This window comes from Cygnus olor, chromosome 11 (genome assembly GCF_009769625.2).
Source record: "Cygnus olor isolate bCygOlo1 chromosome 11, bCygOlo1.pri.v2, whole genome shotgun sequence".
In the NCBI taxonomy this organism is placed as follows: Eukaryota; Metazoa; Chordata; class Aves; order Anseriformes; family Anatidae; genus Cygnus; species Cygnus olor.
In genome coordinates, this window is record NC_049179.1 from 20,830,905 (window position 1) to 20,850,357 (window position 19,453).

A 19,453-nucleotide genomic window follows, 5' to 3' on the forward strand; every position below is an offset into this window, starting at 1 on the left:
ACGGTCAGGAGTAATGATTAGGGGTGGTATCGTTGTCAGTCTCAGCACATTTTTCTTAATTTATTTTCATTAGATTAATGGCCTCATCGTGGGATAGACATAACTTGTCTATAAAGCAATCGTATTTGTATATAAATGGATAAAGCTCTCCTCCCTCTGCGGCCGTTCTCCTTGCGGCTCCACGTGTCCAGCGTTACCACCTTGCACCTTGGCTAGCAGGGAACTGGGATAAACTGGTGTTAGGTGCGCTGACTTCCACTGTGTCCATCTTCCCAAGCACCAAAGTCTTCTGTTCTTTGGTAAGAGTAAGGCTTTGAGGCCAGCTCAGCCTGTTTCTAAATACTCTCCTCAGGTTCTCCTCATTTTGGAGCTCAGTTCGATGTCTGAACCACGAAGATGTTCATAAAAGCTCTAGGAGCGAACCTGTTGAGTGAATTTCCATTAAGCGGAGATTTGCTGAAGCTTGTTGAAAGCTGGTTTACCTAAAGTAAGCAGTTGTACTTTCTTATGTTTTTGTTAAGGATATTTTTATTTTGGCAAACGTTCTTCCTCCAAAGAGGCAGAGCTGTTCAAATCTCGAAACGCTTGCAATCTGTCTGCTACCTACCTGCAGAATAGGACTTGTAGGCTGTGTTTCTGTAACTTGCGGTGTTCTGGGAGGCAGCTAACAGTGCTGGTTGTTGCTGCGCATCGGGAGTCAGCGTAAGAGGCGGTGTAGTTCAAGGGTTGATATCTTTCCTCAAATCTGTGCAGCAAAAACATATTTGTGCTAAAATAAGAATTGGTAGTAAGGGTGGAGTTTGTGTTTAGATGTGCAGTTCAGGAATTTCTGCTGCAAAATGTGCTCCCTGCTTCAACAATAAAAAGTCTTCTGTGGAATCTAAAATCAAAATATTTCAGATTGGAAGGTTTAATTCAGATTAAGGTTCAATTTCTGTCGTTGTCTCTTCCTCCTTGCTTCCTCCCTTGTGACCTTGCATTTTTCATGGTGTAGAACAGACCGGGTAGAGAGGAGGAGAAAAGGTGAGGAAAGAGCTTGTTGCATAACCCACTGCTTGTGCCTTTGCTTCAGTATGTTCTGCTCAGCTTAAGCACTTGTTTTAACTTGTGCTTTTGCTGTGGGAGTGAATGAGAGAGTCACTGGGAGGCTCTGGAGAATATCCTCTGCGTGGGTTTTAGTTTCTGCCTCAGGGTCCTGGACAGCACTTCTTGCCATTGGAAAATGTGTGTTTTGGGAAAAAGAAAGCATTGCTTTAGTCGTATCTGATTTGCTGCAAGTTGTACTTGAAAGGTCAAGTGTGCTGGTCTGTAGCTAAGCACGTGAGTGTCCTTGGGACTGGGTTCATTTTCGGATGATTGAGAAAGCATTCTGGGTTTGTGGTTTCTTGCGTGTAAATTTTTGCATGTGCTGATCGCTTTGGAGATGCTTTGTAATGAGGGAGTTCTGAATTAAATTGGACTTACTTAATTTTTAAGCTTTTTCTTAAAGCTTCTTTAAACCTGCTTTGCTTCTCCTCAAAATAGCAAACCTGATTGCATCCTTCCTGTTTATTCCTTCTTTCTTTGAAATGTTCCTTGCTGTTAAACTTGCGGTAGCAGTGCTGCCTACCTTTGCGGGGGAGAGGAAGAATTGCTCTTGTTGATGTTTCACAGCAGTTTATTTAAAATAGAAAAAATCAACTCCTACGTCTGCAGAGCTGAAGTTGCTTTGGAAAAAAAAAACAACAGGTAAACCACAAAACAATTTCTTCTAGCAACAGGAACAAACGCACGGAGTGGTGATGACTTAACCTGTTTTGGAAGAGAGAATACTTTTCTACCAGTTCTGACTCATTGTCCAAACGCACTGTGTGTTTATACAAATACGCATTCATACATCATTTATTGACACATAGCTGGTGCATGGTCCACGAGGCTCGGTCTGAGTCATGATCAAAGAGCACGCATCTACCGCAGGTCTTACCTTTCACCTGAGGCACTGGGGAGACAGGTGCAATTGGGGCCTTTTTGGAGGAGAACAGCTGAATATGAGAAATGCCTTTATCTGGCTTGTGTCATGTAAATAATTATTTTTTCTTGAATGAAATAACATAAGCCTGTAGCGCAGTCACATTTTTGTGGTAAGCGTGTGCAATCCAGCAGTGAAACTGCATTGCTCCTGGCATCTATAGCAAAGCTCCCATAGGTTAATTTGTGTAAAATGAGACACGAGAAGAGAGTAGAAGGAAAAAAAAGAAAAGTGGGGTGGGGAGGAGGTGCAGTGAGAAGTCAGGAACAGCCCCTGCAAGGCTGAAGTTGTGCGTGGTGGCCTGCTCCCATCACCGCGTCTCGCCGCGATCCCACCGAGTTTGGATTAACTCGAACAACAGCTTGCAGGCCAAAGCGGAGTCTACAGTAAATGGAGCTGAAGAGTCAAAGATTTAAAAAAAAATCAAAAACAAAAAACAAAAAACCATGCTGATTTCCTTGAGGGTTCGTTCTGTAACACAGCTCTTAAACTTAGCTGCCTGCTTGCCTGGGAGAAAGGAGAGCGCGTCGCTCGGTGCCGAGCCGCTCCCAGGGAAGCGGTGTTCTTGGCTGGTGGAGCCGGTCGTTTTCTCCTCTGCTCCGCCTTTTAAAGATAATGGATTTTAAAAAGCAGAGGAAATCGATGCCAGGTTCCAAGTCCTGCAGTGACTTGCGTGCCAGGTGATAATAGTGGGGTGGCTGCAAGGGTTTGGATGAGCACAAACGTAACCCAGAAGCATTATGTGCAAGCCTGTCTGACAGCCAGGTCGTGGGCTCAGCTAGTCTGGGACACTCAAGTGTTTCAGGAGGAGAGTTAAGAGAATTTGTTGACAGCAGCTGCTCGTGTGCTAAAATAGTTCAAAACCACAGTCAGTGCTGCAGGTACGGAACAACACCATGGCCCAGTCCCACTCCTCTGTGCAAAAATCCAGCTGGGAGCATCACCGGAGGGCCTGCAGCTCAAGTTAATCCCATCAAACGATGAGCCTGGAGAGGAAATGGAAACCATCGTGTAGCCTCAGACAGAAATCAGTCTGTGCTTGTTAGGATCAAGGTTATTCCCCTGCCAATAATGTCCCTTGAGACACATGAAGTCTCTGACAGCATCTTTTGCTTAATAATGCAGCTAGACACGAGGGTCAACTCCAGGGTTTTTTCATGGGACCGATCCCAAGCAGAAAATGGGGAAGATGATGTTGTCAAGAGCAGTAAGTTTGGGTTGCAGCTCTCTGTTCTGCAGGGTACTTGCTAACTAGAGTTCAAAGAAATTTGAGTGCAACTTCTTAAATACCGAGTGTCTTGTTACAAGATTTTAATTTGGTGTATCACAACAGGAAGAGCAGCTAAAATCTATTTTGAGAAGTGGAGCCAAAGGTCTTTGGAGGCTCCCTCTGGGTTAGCATTGACCATAAACACAAATTTGGAGCCGAGCACTGTCTCTTTGTAAACCCTCTCCTCTCTTGAATATAAGAAATTGCAGTCGGGATGTCTTCACCTCCCTAATTACTGAGGTGGAAGTGGGGAGGAACCTTGGTCACAGAGGCTGATGGATAACAAGTCTTGTAAGCAGAGCTGCTGCGTACAGCCGGGATATCTGTGTAAGTTTATAATTTCTGGGGGTTTAAGAGCTGTGTTTATTGGGATGACTCAGCTGGTCCAGCACTCGGTGCGGAGAGCAGTGGGGTAAGGGAGGGACCGCGGGGAAGCTGCCGATCCCGAAGGGCAGACCAGGGCTGTGTGTGCAGGCTGGGAACTGCTCTTCCAGTTCACTTTGTCAGAAGCCTTTTCCTTCTAACGTGAGAATTGTACAAGCCGTGTCCTCTGATGTGAGTGGTGATGGTTTGGAGTGATTTCACCTGCCTGCGAGAAGTCCTTCAGCGTGTGGAGGACCCCTCATGGGGGTCCTTTGGTGTATATCTTTGGTGTTCCAGGGAATCCAGATGAAGTCAATTTTCTCTTATATTTTTTGGGAAGCTAAGACTTGCACAGTTTTCAGGATTGAGCTAGGAAAGGAAAACCTCCTTTGGAGAAAATCACTCCTCCGTGGGTGCACTCAATTTAATGGATGTGACATGCAGCAGCGATGTTTTAAAGATCAATGCTCCTTCTGGTGAAGCCTCACGGTCTCGAGGGGGCTGCAGGCTGAAAACTTGTTGGCGAGGTGCAGGGAGTTGCTCCAAGAACACGATGGCACTCGGGAACGGACTCCTCAGGCTGCCCTTTTACTTTTCTGCTTGTGACTCTTCCCTGTTGGCTCCTTGAGCCGATTTCCTTCTGGGTGGGAGCATCCCATCTGTGGAGTGCTTTAGGGCACGCTCCTGCTGCTTCCTGGATTTTACTTTTACTTTTTTTTTTTTTTTTGCCAAAGTACAAAAAGCAACTTTACAAGCTCCTACTTGAAGCTGTTAGACAAACTGAATAGAGCCATTAGTGTAACATCTATCCTCCATTAGCTAAACGTTTCTAAATGTTGTAGAGCACAGTGAAATATTAATTTTTTTTTCTTACTTCAGTCCAATTATTACCACTTTACTAGGGAATGACACTGGGAAAAGGGAGTTTTTGCAGGGGAGGCATGGACACGCTGTTATGCCGCCTCTCCTAAGGACAAACCACTTACACTTGCTGAAGTCCCATTAGACGGGGATGAAATTAAATCAACTGCTCCAGGAAATGAGACAAACGTTCCATCAAAAAAAAAATAATATCCGTCCAACTGTAACAACTGGTTTTGATATTCACGCAGTGAAGCAGAGAGCGCTTGCAGAGACGTCGGATAGAGGAGACTTGGCCTTGAAGGGGCTCTCGCAGACAACTCGGTCCTGCTTCTGCCCCCTTACTTGTGCCCTAGTATTCGAACTTGCCCCAAAAAAGGACTCTTGCTCTTTCTCCTGCCCCCTAATTTCCATTCCCAGCGAGTATTTGGTGGCTGAGCGTCCTTGTTTTCTGGGGAAGCTCCCAGCACAGCCCTGCCTTCCCTCACCCTACTGCCGCCCGCATCCTGCTGCTGCGGTCCTGGTGCTGGGGCTGCTCCGTGGCCTGTGTCCCCTTGCCCTTTTTGTCAAAAATCGCCCTTCTGAAGTTTAATTTGCAATGCTGTGTGACCCCCAGGTACCTTCAAAGCTCAAAAATAATAAAAAAAAAAACAAACAACAAAGCCATCCTGTTTAACAGGACAACTTCTGTAATTGTGTATTTTTTTTTGGTCTGGAATAATTTGCATTTGTTGAATTTTTTCCTTTTCTAGGCCTCCCTCGTGGTTTCTTAATCATGTTTTCCTCTGTCCTTGTGGTGCTTTGCAGATGTGCTGCGTGGCGGCGAGGCCCACCCTGGTTAGTGAAGGCCTTGAGGAGAGCCGAGGGGCCCGCTCGGTGCTGGGCCCGCTCGGTGCTGGGTCCCTTGGTCCCCGCGGATCGGCCATGGCCTCGCAGGCTCCTTTGGGCTCCTTTGTGTCCGGTTACAGGCGTTCAGATCGTGGATGAAATGTCTCGGGGTGTATGGGAAGACCTGACGCATCCCGGCCCTGAGAATGTCAGGGTAGAACGCCTATAAAATGCGTATTTATTTTTCCAGCAGGGATGGGTGTACAAAGGTCACAAAAATGAGGAATTTGAAACCGCAGAAGAATTCTAACGTTGATATTTCCTGCTGTCTGTACGAAAATGGAGCCGGTTGATTGCTCCAGTTGGCAAAAGCCCTTTAAAGCAAGGCGAGGCCTTCCGGCCCGAGCTGGGAGAAGCCGGGCACCCGCGCCCCAGGCCGGGTCTGCGATCCCCAAACACAAACCCCGAGGTTTTACAGTTTTACCTCTCGCGGAGGAAAGCCTTCTTGATGGGTAGACTTAAAATTCTAGCAACCCACGTGGAATTTGAAAGCTATAAATCCTGCCAAGCCCGCGTTACGTTCTGGGTTGTGCGTGGAAGTCTGTACTAATAATTGTAGGTATGCATCCCCGTCCTGCTGGAAGCACAAACTGGAGGAATCTCAGAAATGTGTGTGTGTGTCGGATGTTTAACAGTAATCACTTTCTGTATTAAAAACAGAAATAAACAGTTCACTGTCGTGGCTGTACAGAATAATTCGTAGCTGATGCAGTTTGCCATCAGGTAGCTTTCGGCATGCTTTTATATCGTTTCTGATTTTATTCTGCCCTGCTTTTTCATCAGCTCTTCTAAGGAGCTGGAGTAGAAAGGATTAAAAATAAATAAGTAAAAGGCCATCTCCATCGTATGCCGTATTACCTGCCTGTATGCAGTTGTGGGCTCTATCCTAAAAACCAGAATTCAAGTTACTGTAAAAGCTAGCTCTGCCTTTGTTGTGAACTTCAATAAAAACAGGATTTGTGTGTTATCTTGGTCTCCCTCGTATCCAGCCCCGCTGCCTCCTCCTAATCTCTGGCTTGCCAAATACGAAAAAATGTAGAAACGGAAGGTTTCCAAACACATTTGCCAGGGTTAATGCCAGAGTCTAAACATAAACTCTGCTGGGACAGGTTGTTATTGGGAGCAGCACTGGGTGGAAGGGGTGGGCTGAAAGAAGCCCAGAACCTCCTCCTGAAGGCGCTGCCTAGGGTCCCCAGCGCATGGTACGTGTGCTTTTGTCTTTTGAAAGTGGGATTTTTGGGAACAGGGACGTGCTTGTGCTGTGTTGCTTCGGCTCCTGTAGGGTGCTTGTGCCTGCTCGTGCTGGGTTGTATGTCTGCCTTGTTTCTATGTGAAAACCGGGAAAGTAGCAGTAAGTGATTGTAATCCCAGCTTCTAAGGCTTCCTGGGAAAATCCCTTTAATGAAGTTTGTCAGTGGCATTGCTTGTTGTTGTGCAGGTTGTTTGCTCTGGAAATACTTGGGGAAGCAGCACAATTTTGCTGAAACCTTTAATTCAGCAATCGGGTAACTGCCACCAGTGAGCGACTCTTTCCTGAAGAACCATCTGCACACAGCATCGGGGTTTGCTGAGCAATAAAAATGAGGCACTTTTAGACAGTTTCTCTGACTTAAAGCAAATTTTATTTACCTGCTATAAGCTATGTTGCTTCCTTAACGTCTGCTTTTTGCATAGTGAAAGAAGGAAGAGGGAACCTACCTGCATAATACGTAGGAATGTAACAGAGTGGTTTATGCCGATAACGAGCCACAAACATTAGTGAAGCAGCAGGGTTTTGGGCTTGACAGGTGTTGAAGCCTCCAGGAGAGCACTTTGGGGTGGCACAAGGGGGATGCCAGCACGTTTGCTCCCTCAAACCGGTGCTGGTCATGCTGTGCTTTGCAGACCCTGCGTGGCTGTGCTCGCTGGGAGGTGAGATCCCCTACAGAAGCTGCATGAGGCTTGCTGGTGATTACCAAGCAAGGTTGTGCTCTGCTGAGGGCATTGGACGAAGCCTTGAAGGTTCATCCGCTTAACATGAATCTCGTGTGATTTTTAGGGTCAGCTGTGCATCCTCCAAAGCATCGCACTTGCTCGTTTTTAAATGGTGGCAGTGTTCGAACTAGAAAGGCTCTTCTATTTTTACTTGAAGGCTGCATGCAAGCAGGCTTGCCAAATACATGCCAGATGTCTGAGCTGTACTTTGGAGCGCGCTTTGTATGGGATTCTTGTAGGCATTGTCATGAATTGGCAGCAGAAGCGCCAGCATCGCTGCTCTGTGGCTCTCCTGTTGTCGGTGGAGCGCTGTCGGGAAGGAAAACATGGGGCCGTAGTTCCTGCTGAAACCCGCGCTGCCTGTCGGGCTTGGAATGGCTGGGAGAAAACGATCACGTATTGAATCATTGGGATTTTCTAGCCGAAGCTATAAGGGGATCCTGGTAGGAACAAGTGGAAAGCACAAAGCAACTTGGGGCTTCCTGGCGGCAAGAAGGGTCTCCGGGGCTCTGGCAGGAGCTTGGCACAGGAGCGGCAGGCTTTCCTCGTCTGTTCGCGTTGAAAGGTCTGTCAGAACAGAACGTAGGAGCACAGTTTTCTGCAGAGAAGGAAATCTGTGCTGCTCTGGCTGCTCGGAGCTTAGGGCCATGATTTCTCAGTTCCTAGGAAGACGCAGGAGGAGGGAGCCTGGCTGGGCTCTGCGCCGGGGGCTGCGTCGTGCAACGGGGTGGAGGAACCAAGCAGCATGTCGTGGCTGCTAACGTGTATGGAACTGCGTGAGACAGCTCCAAACGTCTCTGATAAGCCAGGAAAATGTGAAGTGGTAGTGAAAAATCTCATTTTGGTCGAAGTTACGTATTTTTCCATTAGTTTACAGGGGAAAAACATCTGCTGATGAAAGCAGCAGCGGCGATGCTCTCCAACAGCAGCCTGGCGACTCTTCGGGTCTGTCGGAGAGCGACGTTTCTGATGTTGCCCTCACTCCTCAAAAATGAGGAAAACAAAGCTTCAGGCTCGTGTTTTAGTTCGCTCAGTGAGTGTTTTCAGTAGAGACAGGTAAACAAGCGAGAGATCCGGATGGCTTCCCCAGCCACATCAGGGCAGCCACGCGTGACGTGCAGAGCTTGTCCTGAAGCAGGCGATGCCAGACCCAAGGGAGACGTGGCTTTTGTGTTTTGGTAAAGCTGCATCGCTAAGCAAAGGGGGTTTGCTATTTTTTAAGCATCGCTATATTTCTGAGTATTACTCTAAGCCCTAGACATGCTAAGAAGTATAACCTGGTGACGTGTGGCCGGGAGCTTTCTCCTGCGTTGTTGTATTCTGCACACCTTAAACACAATTTTTTAGTACAGTTCCTGAATCTGACCTAGAATTATGTTGGAAATCCTGTATTTGTGGCTTGAAAAGCAAGGTTTCTTCCTCTCAAAGACCAGTGATTTCAAGTTTAGTAATGGTAAGTTTTCGGCGTGTTCATAATCCACATTAAGTCACTTTTCAGTGGCAGACCTTAGGTGAAGTTGGTTTAAACACTGTGTTTCAGATTAGCTCTTACTGCAGATAATAAAAATGGCTATAAAAACGTTAGTCTTGACCCTGCTGATATTGGAAGATCCTTATTTTTGTAATAAATTCCCGTCCTGGCCTCCCTCCGTGCTTTCTCCAGGTGCATATGCTTTGCTATCATGCCGTCAGAAGGGGAGCAGGAGCAGGAACCTGGGCTTTTTTGTCTTACCAGCCTCTAAGATGTACACGCAGAGTGTTGAGCTGCAGGAAGGATTTCTGAAGTAGCTATGTTCCGACTTCTTGGAGCTAAATAGACCCTGACTTAGTGGTTTATCCTCTCTCCAGCGGCACGATCAAAATTTAAATTACTGCTGGTGTACTGGATCGGTCCTTGCATTAAAGAAATTTGGCCTCACATCCTCGCTGTCGGGAAATGAGGTTACGGGAGTTGTGCCCTCCAGCAGAGAGCTGGGATCCCGGCCACGAGCTTCCCATTGCACCGGGTGGCCGTGGGGCGGTGGCGATGCCCGGGTGTTAGAGACAGCGTGGCTAAAAACACTAGAAAACTCTTTATACATTAACACTTTTTCATAATAATTCTGCCTAACAGAGAGCTTGCACACGGGTGCTGGGGATGTGATGTGCTGCGAGGATCGCAGCTGTTAAACGTTCTGTGCCACGCCGCTTCCAAACAGCGCTTAAAATAACTTCTGGACAAAAATCACTTTTGTGCTCAGATGCTTTTAGTTTGGGAAAGGCAAACGGTTGCAGTGAACGCCGCGCTGCTGCTCCGTGACAGCAGCCACCAGCACTTCCATGACACACAGACGTGAGAAGTGCTGCGGGAGCCGGGCGGGCACGGGGTTTTACGGGCATTTAAAATTTTGCCGCTCTCCGTCTTCAGGATGCAACGTGTCTCTTCCTTACAAAGGCGGTGACAAATAGGAGCTGACATGGTAATGGGGTGGTTGCCAGCGCTGGTGATTAAATGTGACTGGTGTTGAGACGGCGGGACGGGAGCGATGGCTGCGTTGGAGAAGCCGGCTGCAGCGTTACCACGGAGGCTGGCCTTGGGGACAAAAACTGTGCTAATCAAGCCAGACTTGGTGCTCAGGTAAAAACATGCGGCTTGTTGATGTAAATAACTGGTGGAATTACACCCTCGTGAACCCTCCTTGCTACTCTTGGGCTGCTTGCAGCTGCGGGTTGAAGCAGTCTGCAGGCGTGGGGTGCGAGCGGGGTGCTGCTGCTCGGCAAGGGGCTGCAGCGTCGCCCCTGAGGCCAGGGGGCGGCGGGAGGCAGAGCAAAGTGTGGGCAGGGATTTGTGGCGTCTGCTTTTCTCTGCTGTAGGGCTGTGGGATGGAGCAGGTGCTGTCCCCGCGCACAAATCAGCGCCGCTGCCCGCAGTGGATTTATGGGGACGTTAACTGGGACGTTAACCCAGCGGTTAACAGGGTTAACTTCGCGGGCATCCCGCTCGTCGCATCTCACCAAGCAGCGCTGCAAGGGAAAAGGTGCGAGCGAGGGGCTTCACCTCCTTGTTTTGGGGTTGGGCTTTTATGTCATGAAGGCAGATGGTCGGGCTGACACATTTTACGTGGAAGTGAGAAGCCAGGGATGTGCTGGGGAGCACATCAAAAAGGAGCAGCTGCAACCCCTGTGCCTGCGGTGCGGTCGGCACACATACCTGCACTAGCTCCTGTGAATTCAGCACCGCTGGCAGTCGCAGGTCCCAGGCTCTCTGCAGAGACGACAGCTCGGGTGCTGCTTAAAAGTCACCCGGGGCTGTTGGTGGGAACTCCCCAGTCACCGGCACCAAAATAAGCGTGCTGAGAGCTGCTTCCCTCCAGCTGGCGTCTCCTTGGTGCTGTGATCGGCTTCCAGGAGGGCACAGCTACTGGAGCGGACACGTGCTGAGGCTTTTTGGAAAGCGGGTTGAGCTGCGTTCGGCGGCAGCAGCATCCGGGACAAGCGGGTCCCGTCTGCAGCAGGCACAGCCACAGAAGGGGCTGGGGTGCAGCTGCCCCGGCTGCTCGCTTCTGGCAAGGAGGGAGCCCAGCTCCCTGCCACGGCACCAGCAGCTCCTCCGAGAGCCCCGTCCCTTGGTGCTGCTGCCTCGAGACTCGTTAGGGCATTTACGCGTCGCTTCCAGAGCCTAAATATAAGGAGACTGATGAAAAGGTTTTGTCTTTCGCTTCGTTAATCTGTGTGGTAACACTGTAATACTTGATAGCGTGGAAGGAGGCATCGTAATGCCTCTGTGAGCAGCAGCTAGATTTCAGAGTTATTGTTTGTGCCGTTAGTGAGGGGTTTAATAGCTTAATCCATCTGCAAAGTGAGTAGATTTATTGGACTGTACAACGAATGGGCTCGTAATTACAGCAGCAGTCCTACGAACTGGTCGTCCTGATAAGGCAGGGAAGTATGGCATGCACAAGCAACTTCATCAAAGTTCTGTAGCGGTACCCTGTACTAAATTTACTGAAATTCAAAAGAAAGGCGCCTTGGTAGTCCTTCCTGGGTGAGCGAGAGCTTCCTGAGCATTGGGACCGGCCGCCTGGGCTGGGGCACGCAGACCGAGTGGGTATGCGCAGAAACCCCGATAAGCTCATCGCTTGCACCGCGAGCCAAGTGGCTGCCTGCCCAGCGTCGTTGACACTTATTTATTTATTTCATGTGTAGCTGAGATTGCAATTACGCTCTGAGCCGTAGTAGATTTTCTTTTTAATTAGTGCAGCCTGATAAATACTTTACAAAGCACGCAGTATATTCTGGAAGTAAGAAAGAAGACCGATGCTCGCTCTATAGGACAAGAAACGTAAACAGTTTTGTTGCTTTGGGATTTTCCCGCAGTTAATTGTTACACGTAGCATGAGGGGAAACTCGAAATAAATTTCTGGATGAAGTTTCCTCCCCATGTTTTAGATCCTTTCTGTCCAGCAACCCACAGATGGAGAGTTGGAAGCAGCGAGGATTAGGCAGTAAATCTGCGCTAAAGAGCCGCGGCGGAGGCTGGTAATCTGTGCTCAATTACGGCAGATACGTTCATTTGTTTGTACTCTGCTGCAATTTCCTAGTGCTTAAGGAGGAAAGAAGCCACCCTGACAGCACGCCGGGTACTAGAATACCAGCTGAGCATGGGCTCTGTACAAATCACGCGTACACAAAATGTTAGAAACAAGGCTTGGCTGTTCAGACCAGTTGGCCGGGTCCTGATAAATTCTCATGTTGTCAGAATATTTCCAGCGGTTGTCCCCGGTGTGTAGCATTGTGCAGAACGCCGCCAGCCTGCCAGCAGCCTGGGGCAGCAGGCATGGGTTTTAGGCAGGGCATCGAGGAGCCAACACCGGCAGGTTTAGGACGCAGGCAAAACACATTTGGGAAGCGTGGAGCTGTCAGGAAGTTTCAATAATCCGTAAATGTCTCATTTTAAGGCCTAAGTAAGCTTTGGCAAAGGATGAGGAGTTTTGATATTAAATTATCCAAAAGATTTAATTTTCTGCAGTTATTAAAAACAAGCCCCGAGCTCTTTTTTTTTTTTCTCTCTCTGTTACAAAACATTGGGCTAGTCTAATGACTGGACTGAACAGCATTTTGCTGCGTGTAATGAACGGGAAATGGGGGGAAAATTTGTGTGTAGCCGCGTATGACTTTTACATCAGGCTATTATTGAAGTTCCAGTGTCCCTTCTTTAAATATTGGGTTAAACGTATCTCAGATTGGCAGTCGCTGCTCGGGTTTTTTTCTCCCTGCGCTAAACGGCTTAGCCCGGCGTAGAGGCTTCAAAGTAAATAGGTAGCTTATCGCTATTCGGCAGAAATCCCTGGTCTTAAGTAAAAATACTGCCCGTCCTCCTGCCGAGCAAACACAGAGCCGGTGCGTTTGGCTGCTCCGAGACCTCCCGGGTCTCAGCGGGCGGCTGCGTGCCGATTATTGGTTAAGCGCACCCAAGGTAAACGCGGGCGCTTTCGCTCGCTGCCGGCCTTGCTCCGGGAAGGGTGCTTTTGGGGTTGTGTTTTTTTATTTTGGGTCACTTGCTTAGGAAGGCACATGCGTTCAGGGCTGGTGGTGCTGGGGTTGCACCCAGATGGAGCTGCGGTGGTGGGTGCCAGGCTCACCGGGGCGGCACCGAGCGAAAATAAAGGCAGCGAGGCGAGCGGCTGCGGGGCGCGTGTGGCACCGTCCTGCCCGGGCACCCAGCCTGCCCGCAGCTGGCCCTGCCTTCCTGCAGGAAAAGGGATTTTGCATTTTGCTCTTGCGTCAGGGCAGTGGAAAGGCAAGCTTCCGGATGGAAATAAGTCGTCAATTATTTTATCTCGTGTTTCGAAAGTGCGATGTGGGAATTGGCACGGACGGTGCGTCCCGCTGAGCCCGGCTCGCTGCGAAGTGAGCTGCAGAGGGCACTGCGTGGGGTGGGAGCACAACACACGGGAAGGGACCTCTTAAAGACGTTGGGAAGGGCTGGTCCTTCAATGAACACGAGTTACCTGGCAGTGGGGGGGTGTTTGACTTTCCAGGGGGCCACAGCGTTGCTCCGTGGGGCTGCGGGGAGCAGTCGTCTCCAGCCCGCGGTGCCCAGCGCCGTCCCGATCTCCTAAGAGGGGTTAACCAGAATGATCCCTTGAAGGAAACTGGGGGTTCTTGCAGAAACTCACTTTCTCATTTTTGTGCCAGTTTCCTTCTTCTGGTTCCAGATTTCGTTCTTCTGTTTGCTTTCCTTTCTTCTTCCAGGGATGCTCACGCTGATTCAAAGGCTTGTCCTGTTTACCGGGTGCGGTGACGGGGGAGGAAAGGCATCTGAGTTCCCGGGCTGGAAATTCTGCGCTGTCATCTTGGGATTTTCAAACAGAGAGAGTCCTCTTACTGGTTGTGACAGTAAATACAATAGTTGTTAGGTTTGCATTATAAGATCCTGCCTTTTGTTTGAAGGACATTTTGGTGTTGATAGTACCGACTTCCAAAAAAAACCCACAAACCCTCGAGGAAGGAATGAAATGCCGGTGAACAGCTAAAATCACAAGAGGCTCTGACATTCAGCTAGAGTTAGGCTTGGCTGAAGATCTTCGATAGATGCAGGCGTTGTGTGTGTAGAAACAGCGCTACAGGAAAGTGGGGAGCGTTCAGTGGACACGTCTCTTTGGGAAGCATCGCATCAATCCCCGAACGTGCCGCAATGGAAAACTTAGGGGGAGGATGTGATGTGCATCTGCTGTAACTCAGTGTTTTCGGATTAACACCCCTGTGTAACTCCCACTGAGCTTAAAAAAAAAACTGGAACGGTTTATCGAAATAGTTTTCTTTTAATGGTTCCTGGAAAACCAAAGAAATGCTAAGTGTCGCGGGAGTTCTCCAGACTGTTCCCGGACCCGGGAGCGAAGTGCTGAACTGCAGAAGGAGGCTCCTCAGCTGGTGCTGGTGATGATCAAAGGGAAACGGCCGAGGCAGTGCTCGGGGAAAAGAGTAAGTGCAGAAACCAGTGTTAGCCATCGAGGAGTGAGGGCACACACGGCCAGCTGCTGTCAAGGAGGTGTCCCCAGATGTGTCCCTGCTTCCCGGGAAGTCTGACAATTCTAAATGCATTTATATATTGGCTACATATATATATAAATAAATGTGTGTATATATTAACGTTTCCCCTTGAATACACGGAAATCTGACAACGATTTGGGCTTCAGAGAAATTCCTACTTTTAATACATTCAACACAGTTCTGCAGTTCAAAAAGCTGTCTTACAAAGAGGCTTCTTAATAAATATTGCAGCAAATAAGTTGCTTTTATTTAAGAAACGTGTACCGGAGCTGAACCTGTCACTCTCAGGTACGCAGCAGGGACTGCTGGTTCCTACCTCACAGCACGGAGCACCAAGGCTTGTCCTTTTTCCAGGTATGAGTAAGAAAGCAGCGGTAGCAAGGCTTTATTTTTATGTAGCTCCGTTGCTCTTTATGCTAAAAGCGATGTTTCTGAGGCCTTGACACCTCAGTTGAGTTGACAAAATAAGTGTCTCTAAATGCATCCCTTCTGGGGGCTGCAAACCAGTTCGCTCTGTAAGAAATGTTATTTCCCTGCATTTTAATTAGTTTAATGATGGCTTGTAGAGCAAGTGCAGAAGCAGTGGAAAACTAAGGCAGTATTAATTTGTAGATTGCTTGGGCGCTTCTTGCAGGAGGAGCGTGAGCCCTGAGGCTGTGCCGCTTACAGCAACACACTGGGTCCTGCCGGCAGCTCCTGTAGCCCCGAGTCGTAATTCAGCAGAGGAATTGGAGGAATTTTTGCCAGGCTTCTGCACTGAAGCATTTGCACTTCAAAAGTCGTGGTTCCAGCGTTACTGGGGAATAAGGACCGAGGCGATGAACAACCCACGCCTCGAGGTTCGGGCTAGGGGTGTTCGGGTGCGCAGCCTCAGCCTTTACACTGTCTAGCAAAAAGGGGAGAAAACAAACCTGGGTCTCGTGGATTTGTTATTTCATACCTTAAAATACTTTCCCATCTCGCACTCCTTAAATCTTTTAAGTATTATGTGATGAAATCCTTTTCATGAGAGTAGCAAGGGAATAAAGCAATTTAACACAGTCCCTTTGCAGGTTTAAATTACTTCTTTCTGCTGTGGAAATTCTGAATTCTTTCTTCTGCAGTTGAATAAAAAAATCCATCTACTCATTTAACATGCAATAAGCCTCCCTCCTGCACTGATAGTTCTAGATTTTTCGGTGACTGGTGAGATTTAACGCGATGGGTCTCTGCAAATACTCCACTTTTCTTTCCGAGTCCTCTTTAGTTCGTTTTTGGTTGGTAAAAGCTAAATATTTCAGCAGCCTCACCATGGAGTGCTGGATGAGGCTGGGCTCCGGCCCTGGGGCCGGGCTGTAGCACCCAGTCAGTAGGGGCAGGAAGGGTGCCCCATCCCACCAGCTCTCCGAGGGTGAGGAATTGCATCTCTGCTTCCCAAGCACAACCCAAATAAAATCAGAGCTGATCGTAACAGCGTACCCAGGCACAGCTTTAAAAACACGGGGTAATGGGAGCATAAAAAGTGTGGTGCTGGTGTTCCCCCTTCCCTCTCGCTGTCCCCTGGTGATGCAGATGGTTTAATTAATTTGGAGTTTTATAGGTAGGGGTGAAGTGTGTCAGAAATGTTATTCTCTATTTAAAAGTGAATTATCCCTGTGTGTAAAAAGAGCAGAGCATATTTGTTGGGGTCATCCTGAAAGCATCATCACTAAAAATTATCTGCTGATGCGGAAAATTGGATTTATTCTTATGCTAGCATTTCCATAAAAATACAATTAGATATAAATTTATGTTCTCTAAAAGCTTGCAGTAAACTGGGCTTTCAGAAAATAAGACACTTATCTTTTAAAGTCCAGTTTTAAATGACCAGATGGTGCTTACGGTGTGGAAGCATAAAACTGGTGAGAGAGAATTGTTTCCATTTAAAAATAAAAAAAGGTGGGGGGGCAACTTGAGGTGAAACTCCTCTTCCTCGTGTGTGGTGAACTTGTGTGCGTGTCTGTCGGCCGGACTTGGATGGGTTCTGGAGTTCCTCATTTAACAGGACGGCACCAGGGGGACTTGTGCTTCAGGAGCTCCGTGGGTTTTGGTTCCCCTCTTCGGTTCTGGCTCCGGTGTGGGAAGCCCAAATGCACCTGGTGGTGAGCATCTTAAGATGGGCCTTGGAGCTGATAAAAGCTCAGGGCTTGGCTCCCCATAGCAGCTGATGCAGTTAGAAAACACAGAAAGGCAGAATATTTTTTTTAATCCTTTTTTTTTTTTGTCTTCTCATTCAGCAGTGGGCGGGTACAGCTGGTGGAGGGCATCTCCCAGCTTCTGCCATGCCCTCGGTCCTCCTCCTCGTCCCTCTCCCCAGGGTCAGTGGGGCTGTGCAAAATCACTCAAAAATCACTCAAACTTCTGGGTTTTGTCTTCGTGCTGCTCAGCCTTGCTCCTTGCTGGGGTGTGACAGCGGTGTTGGGGCACACTGCATGCAGCAGGAGATTCATCTCGCAGGGAAAAATAAAGCACAGAGAGACTTTTTGTGGCTTCTGCCTCCTGCTCGGGGAGCAAGCACGGTGCGTCCCCAGCACGTCTGTGGAAGTCTGTCCGTCCCTGGGACAGCCTCGCGCTGTCTCGGTCTGTCCTCAGCCTCGGCAGGGGCTGCGGGAGCCGAGAGCACCGTAGATGCCTGGTGCCGGCACCGTGCTCCTCTCCACGTGCATTGCTGTTTTGGAAGTGCATCTGAGGTGTGTATCGATCCAGCACTGAGTTTCATCTCCAAAACTGTTTATAGCTTGCTGTTGTGCTGTTAAAAAATAATAAAGAGGGAAAACACACATCCCTTTTCGTGTCAGCGATTGCGGCTAGTTTTGATACAGGTTTTGATCGTAGGGCTGTTCTGTTGGGAGTCCCCTCTCGCTGTGCTGGAGGTGGTGGCTTTCTGCTGAGGGCCTGTCTTCCTCCTGTGCTGGTGAGGGTCTGCTCGCCAGTTCCCCAGGGATTTCTCAGCCTCTTGTCAACGTCAAGCACTGTACCCAGCGCCGCGGCCGGCCATGGCTGCTGTTTCCGATGTGCCCTTTGTGTTTGACAAAGCGTGACATGCTGCTCTGTTGTCACAACCCAGGGTGAATCGTTGCTCGGTACGTTTGTCGTGGTTTGGAGAAAGAATGAAGGGGAGAGCTGGAAAAAAAATACTTCTCTCCTAGGTGCCCCTACCTGTCCACTTCTCACAAAATGCTGTCATGGGGTGCACATGGCAGCACCTTATGCTGAAGCAAGGCTCTGCTGGTGCTTTATTCAATGCTAAATTAGGAGGAGTCGTTGATTCCCTTGAGGGTAGAGAGGCCCTACAGGGAGATGGTGATGGATCAGACCTCGGGGCGATGGCTGGCTGTATGAAACTTAGCAGGAACAAATGCTGGATCACAGTGTCAGGGGATGTAGAAATAGTAGGTCCAAAGGAGGGCAACAGATGGTGAAAGATCTAGAGGGTGAGGTGTACAAGGAATGGCTGAGGATACTTGGCACTGCCTGGACATGGTCCTGGGCGGCCTGCTTGGGCACGGGGCTGGGCCAGGTGCCCAGAGGTGGCTCCAACCCCAGCCATTTTGTGGTTGTTTGCTCCACTCAAAGCAGGCCGAGGGGAGGCCTCATGGCGGCCTGCAGCTCCCTCACGGGGAGTGGAGGGGCAGGCGCTGAGCTCTGCTCTCTGGGGACAGCGACAGGACCCAAGGGAACAGCGTGGAGGTGGTGGAGTCCCCATCCCTGGAGGTATTGAAGAAACATGTGGAAGTGGCACTGAGGGACGTGCTTTAGTGATGGGATTCAGGTCAGGTTGATGGTTGGCCATGATGATCTTGAAGTTCTTTTCCAACCTGAGTGATTCTGTGAACATCTCTGGTGTCAGGCCTGCTCAGCACCATTGCCTAACGACATTTTTCATTTATTTTTCAGGTATGGTGTGAATATGCGTTGCCTGGCAGCTCGGGTCAACTACAAGACTCTGATCATCATCTGCGCCCTCTTCACGCTGGTGACGGTGCTGCTGTGGAACAGATGCTCCTCGGACCGGGCCGGCCCGTTCCCCCGCAGCCCCGGCAGCCTCGAGCGCCGCGGGGCCGCCGCCAGCAAGGGTCCCGTGCGCGACGCGGCCCGGCAGAGCGAGGAGGCTTCGCCCCAGGAGCAGCAGAAGGCTCCCCCTGTCGTGGGAGGCTTCAACAAAGCCCCGGGGCTGAAGTATGAGGAGATTGACTGTCTGATCAACGACGAGCATACCATCAAAGGGAGGAGGGAAGGCAGCGAGGTCTTCCTGCCGTTCAGCTGGGTAGAGAAATACTTTGAGGTTTATGGGAAAATTGCTCAGTACGATGGTTATGACAGGTTTGAATTCTCTCATAGCTACTCCAAAGTATACACACAAAGAGCACCTTACCACCCGGACGGGGTCTTTATGTCCTTCGAGGGCTACAACGTAGAGGTTCGAGACAGAGTAAAGTGCATAAGTGGTGTTGAAGGTTTGTGTTCAGCATTTTTTTTTATAGTTGAAATGCTTCTTAAATTTACTGTTACTTGAGATGCACAGCGCTCTTAATTTTGTCATGGTGGTCCAGATAAAAATCCGTTTACTCAGAGAAGTCTTTTGGAAGTCCCAACGCCATACTGAGTTTTGAGATTTTACCAGCTTCCTTCCTGCCTCGCTGGTGTTACTGGTTGCAGCCATCTCCTGAGGGCCAGGACACTCCTCTTGCAGCGCTGCTGTCAGGTGTTGGCATGGTCATTGACGCTTGCAGTATCTGTCAGGGAGCCAAAAGTATTTTTCAGACAAGCAAACAAAACCAAAAAAACCCCCCAGGCCTGGCCCTGGTTTCTGCGGAGACTCCCACTTCCCTGCGGACACGGATGCAGCAGCAGGGCTGATGCTCACTGAGCCAAATGGCACCAGCGGCAGCTGTGACACCGCCTGGCTGCTCCACATTCGGGTTTTGTCTTTGTGCTCACGGTGCTTTAACAGTATCCACTCTCCCTGTGTGGCCAGGGCGGTGCTCAAATTATACCGGTCAGACCATCCATCCGCTGTGGGCTGCTCCGGAAAAGCC

General features: G+C 49.3%; 1 protein-coding gene across 8 annotated transcripts in view; it reads left to right on the top strand.

Moving 5' to 3' along the window:
- GLCE (glucuronic acid epimerase) overlaps positions 1 to 19,453 on the top strand; it is a 47,771-nt gene that overhangs the window by 17,980 nt on the left and 10,338 nt on the right. For 6 of the 8 annotated variants that reach the window (XM_040569800.1, XM_040569802.1, XM_040569803.1 and 3 more), the window contains one exon: positions 18,312 to 18,871. In XM_040569800.1, the coding sequence (XP_040425734.1) occupies positions 18,325 to 18,871 (547 nt within the window). In that variant the 5' untranslated portion in view covers positions 18,312 to 18,324. Of the gene's footprint in view, positions 1 to 3,463; positions 3,606 to 18,311; positions 18,872 to 19,453 lie in introns of those variants that run through there. The other 2 variants (XM_040569804.1, XM_040569805.1) reach the window with 2 other exon arrangements.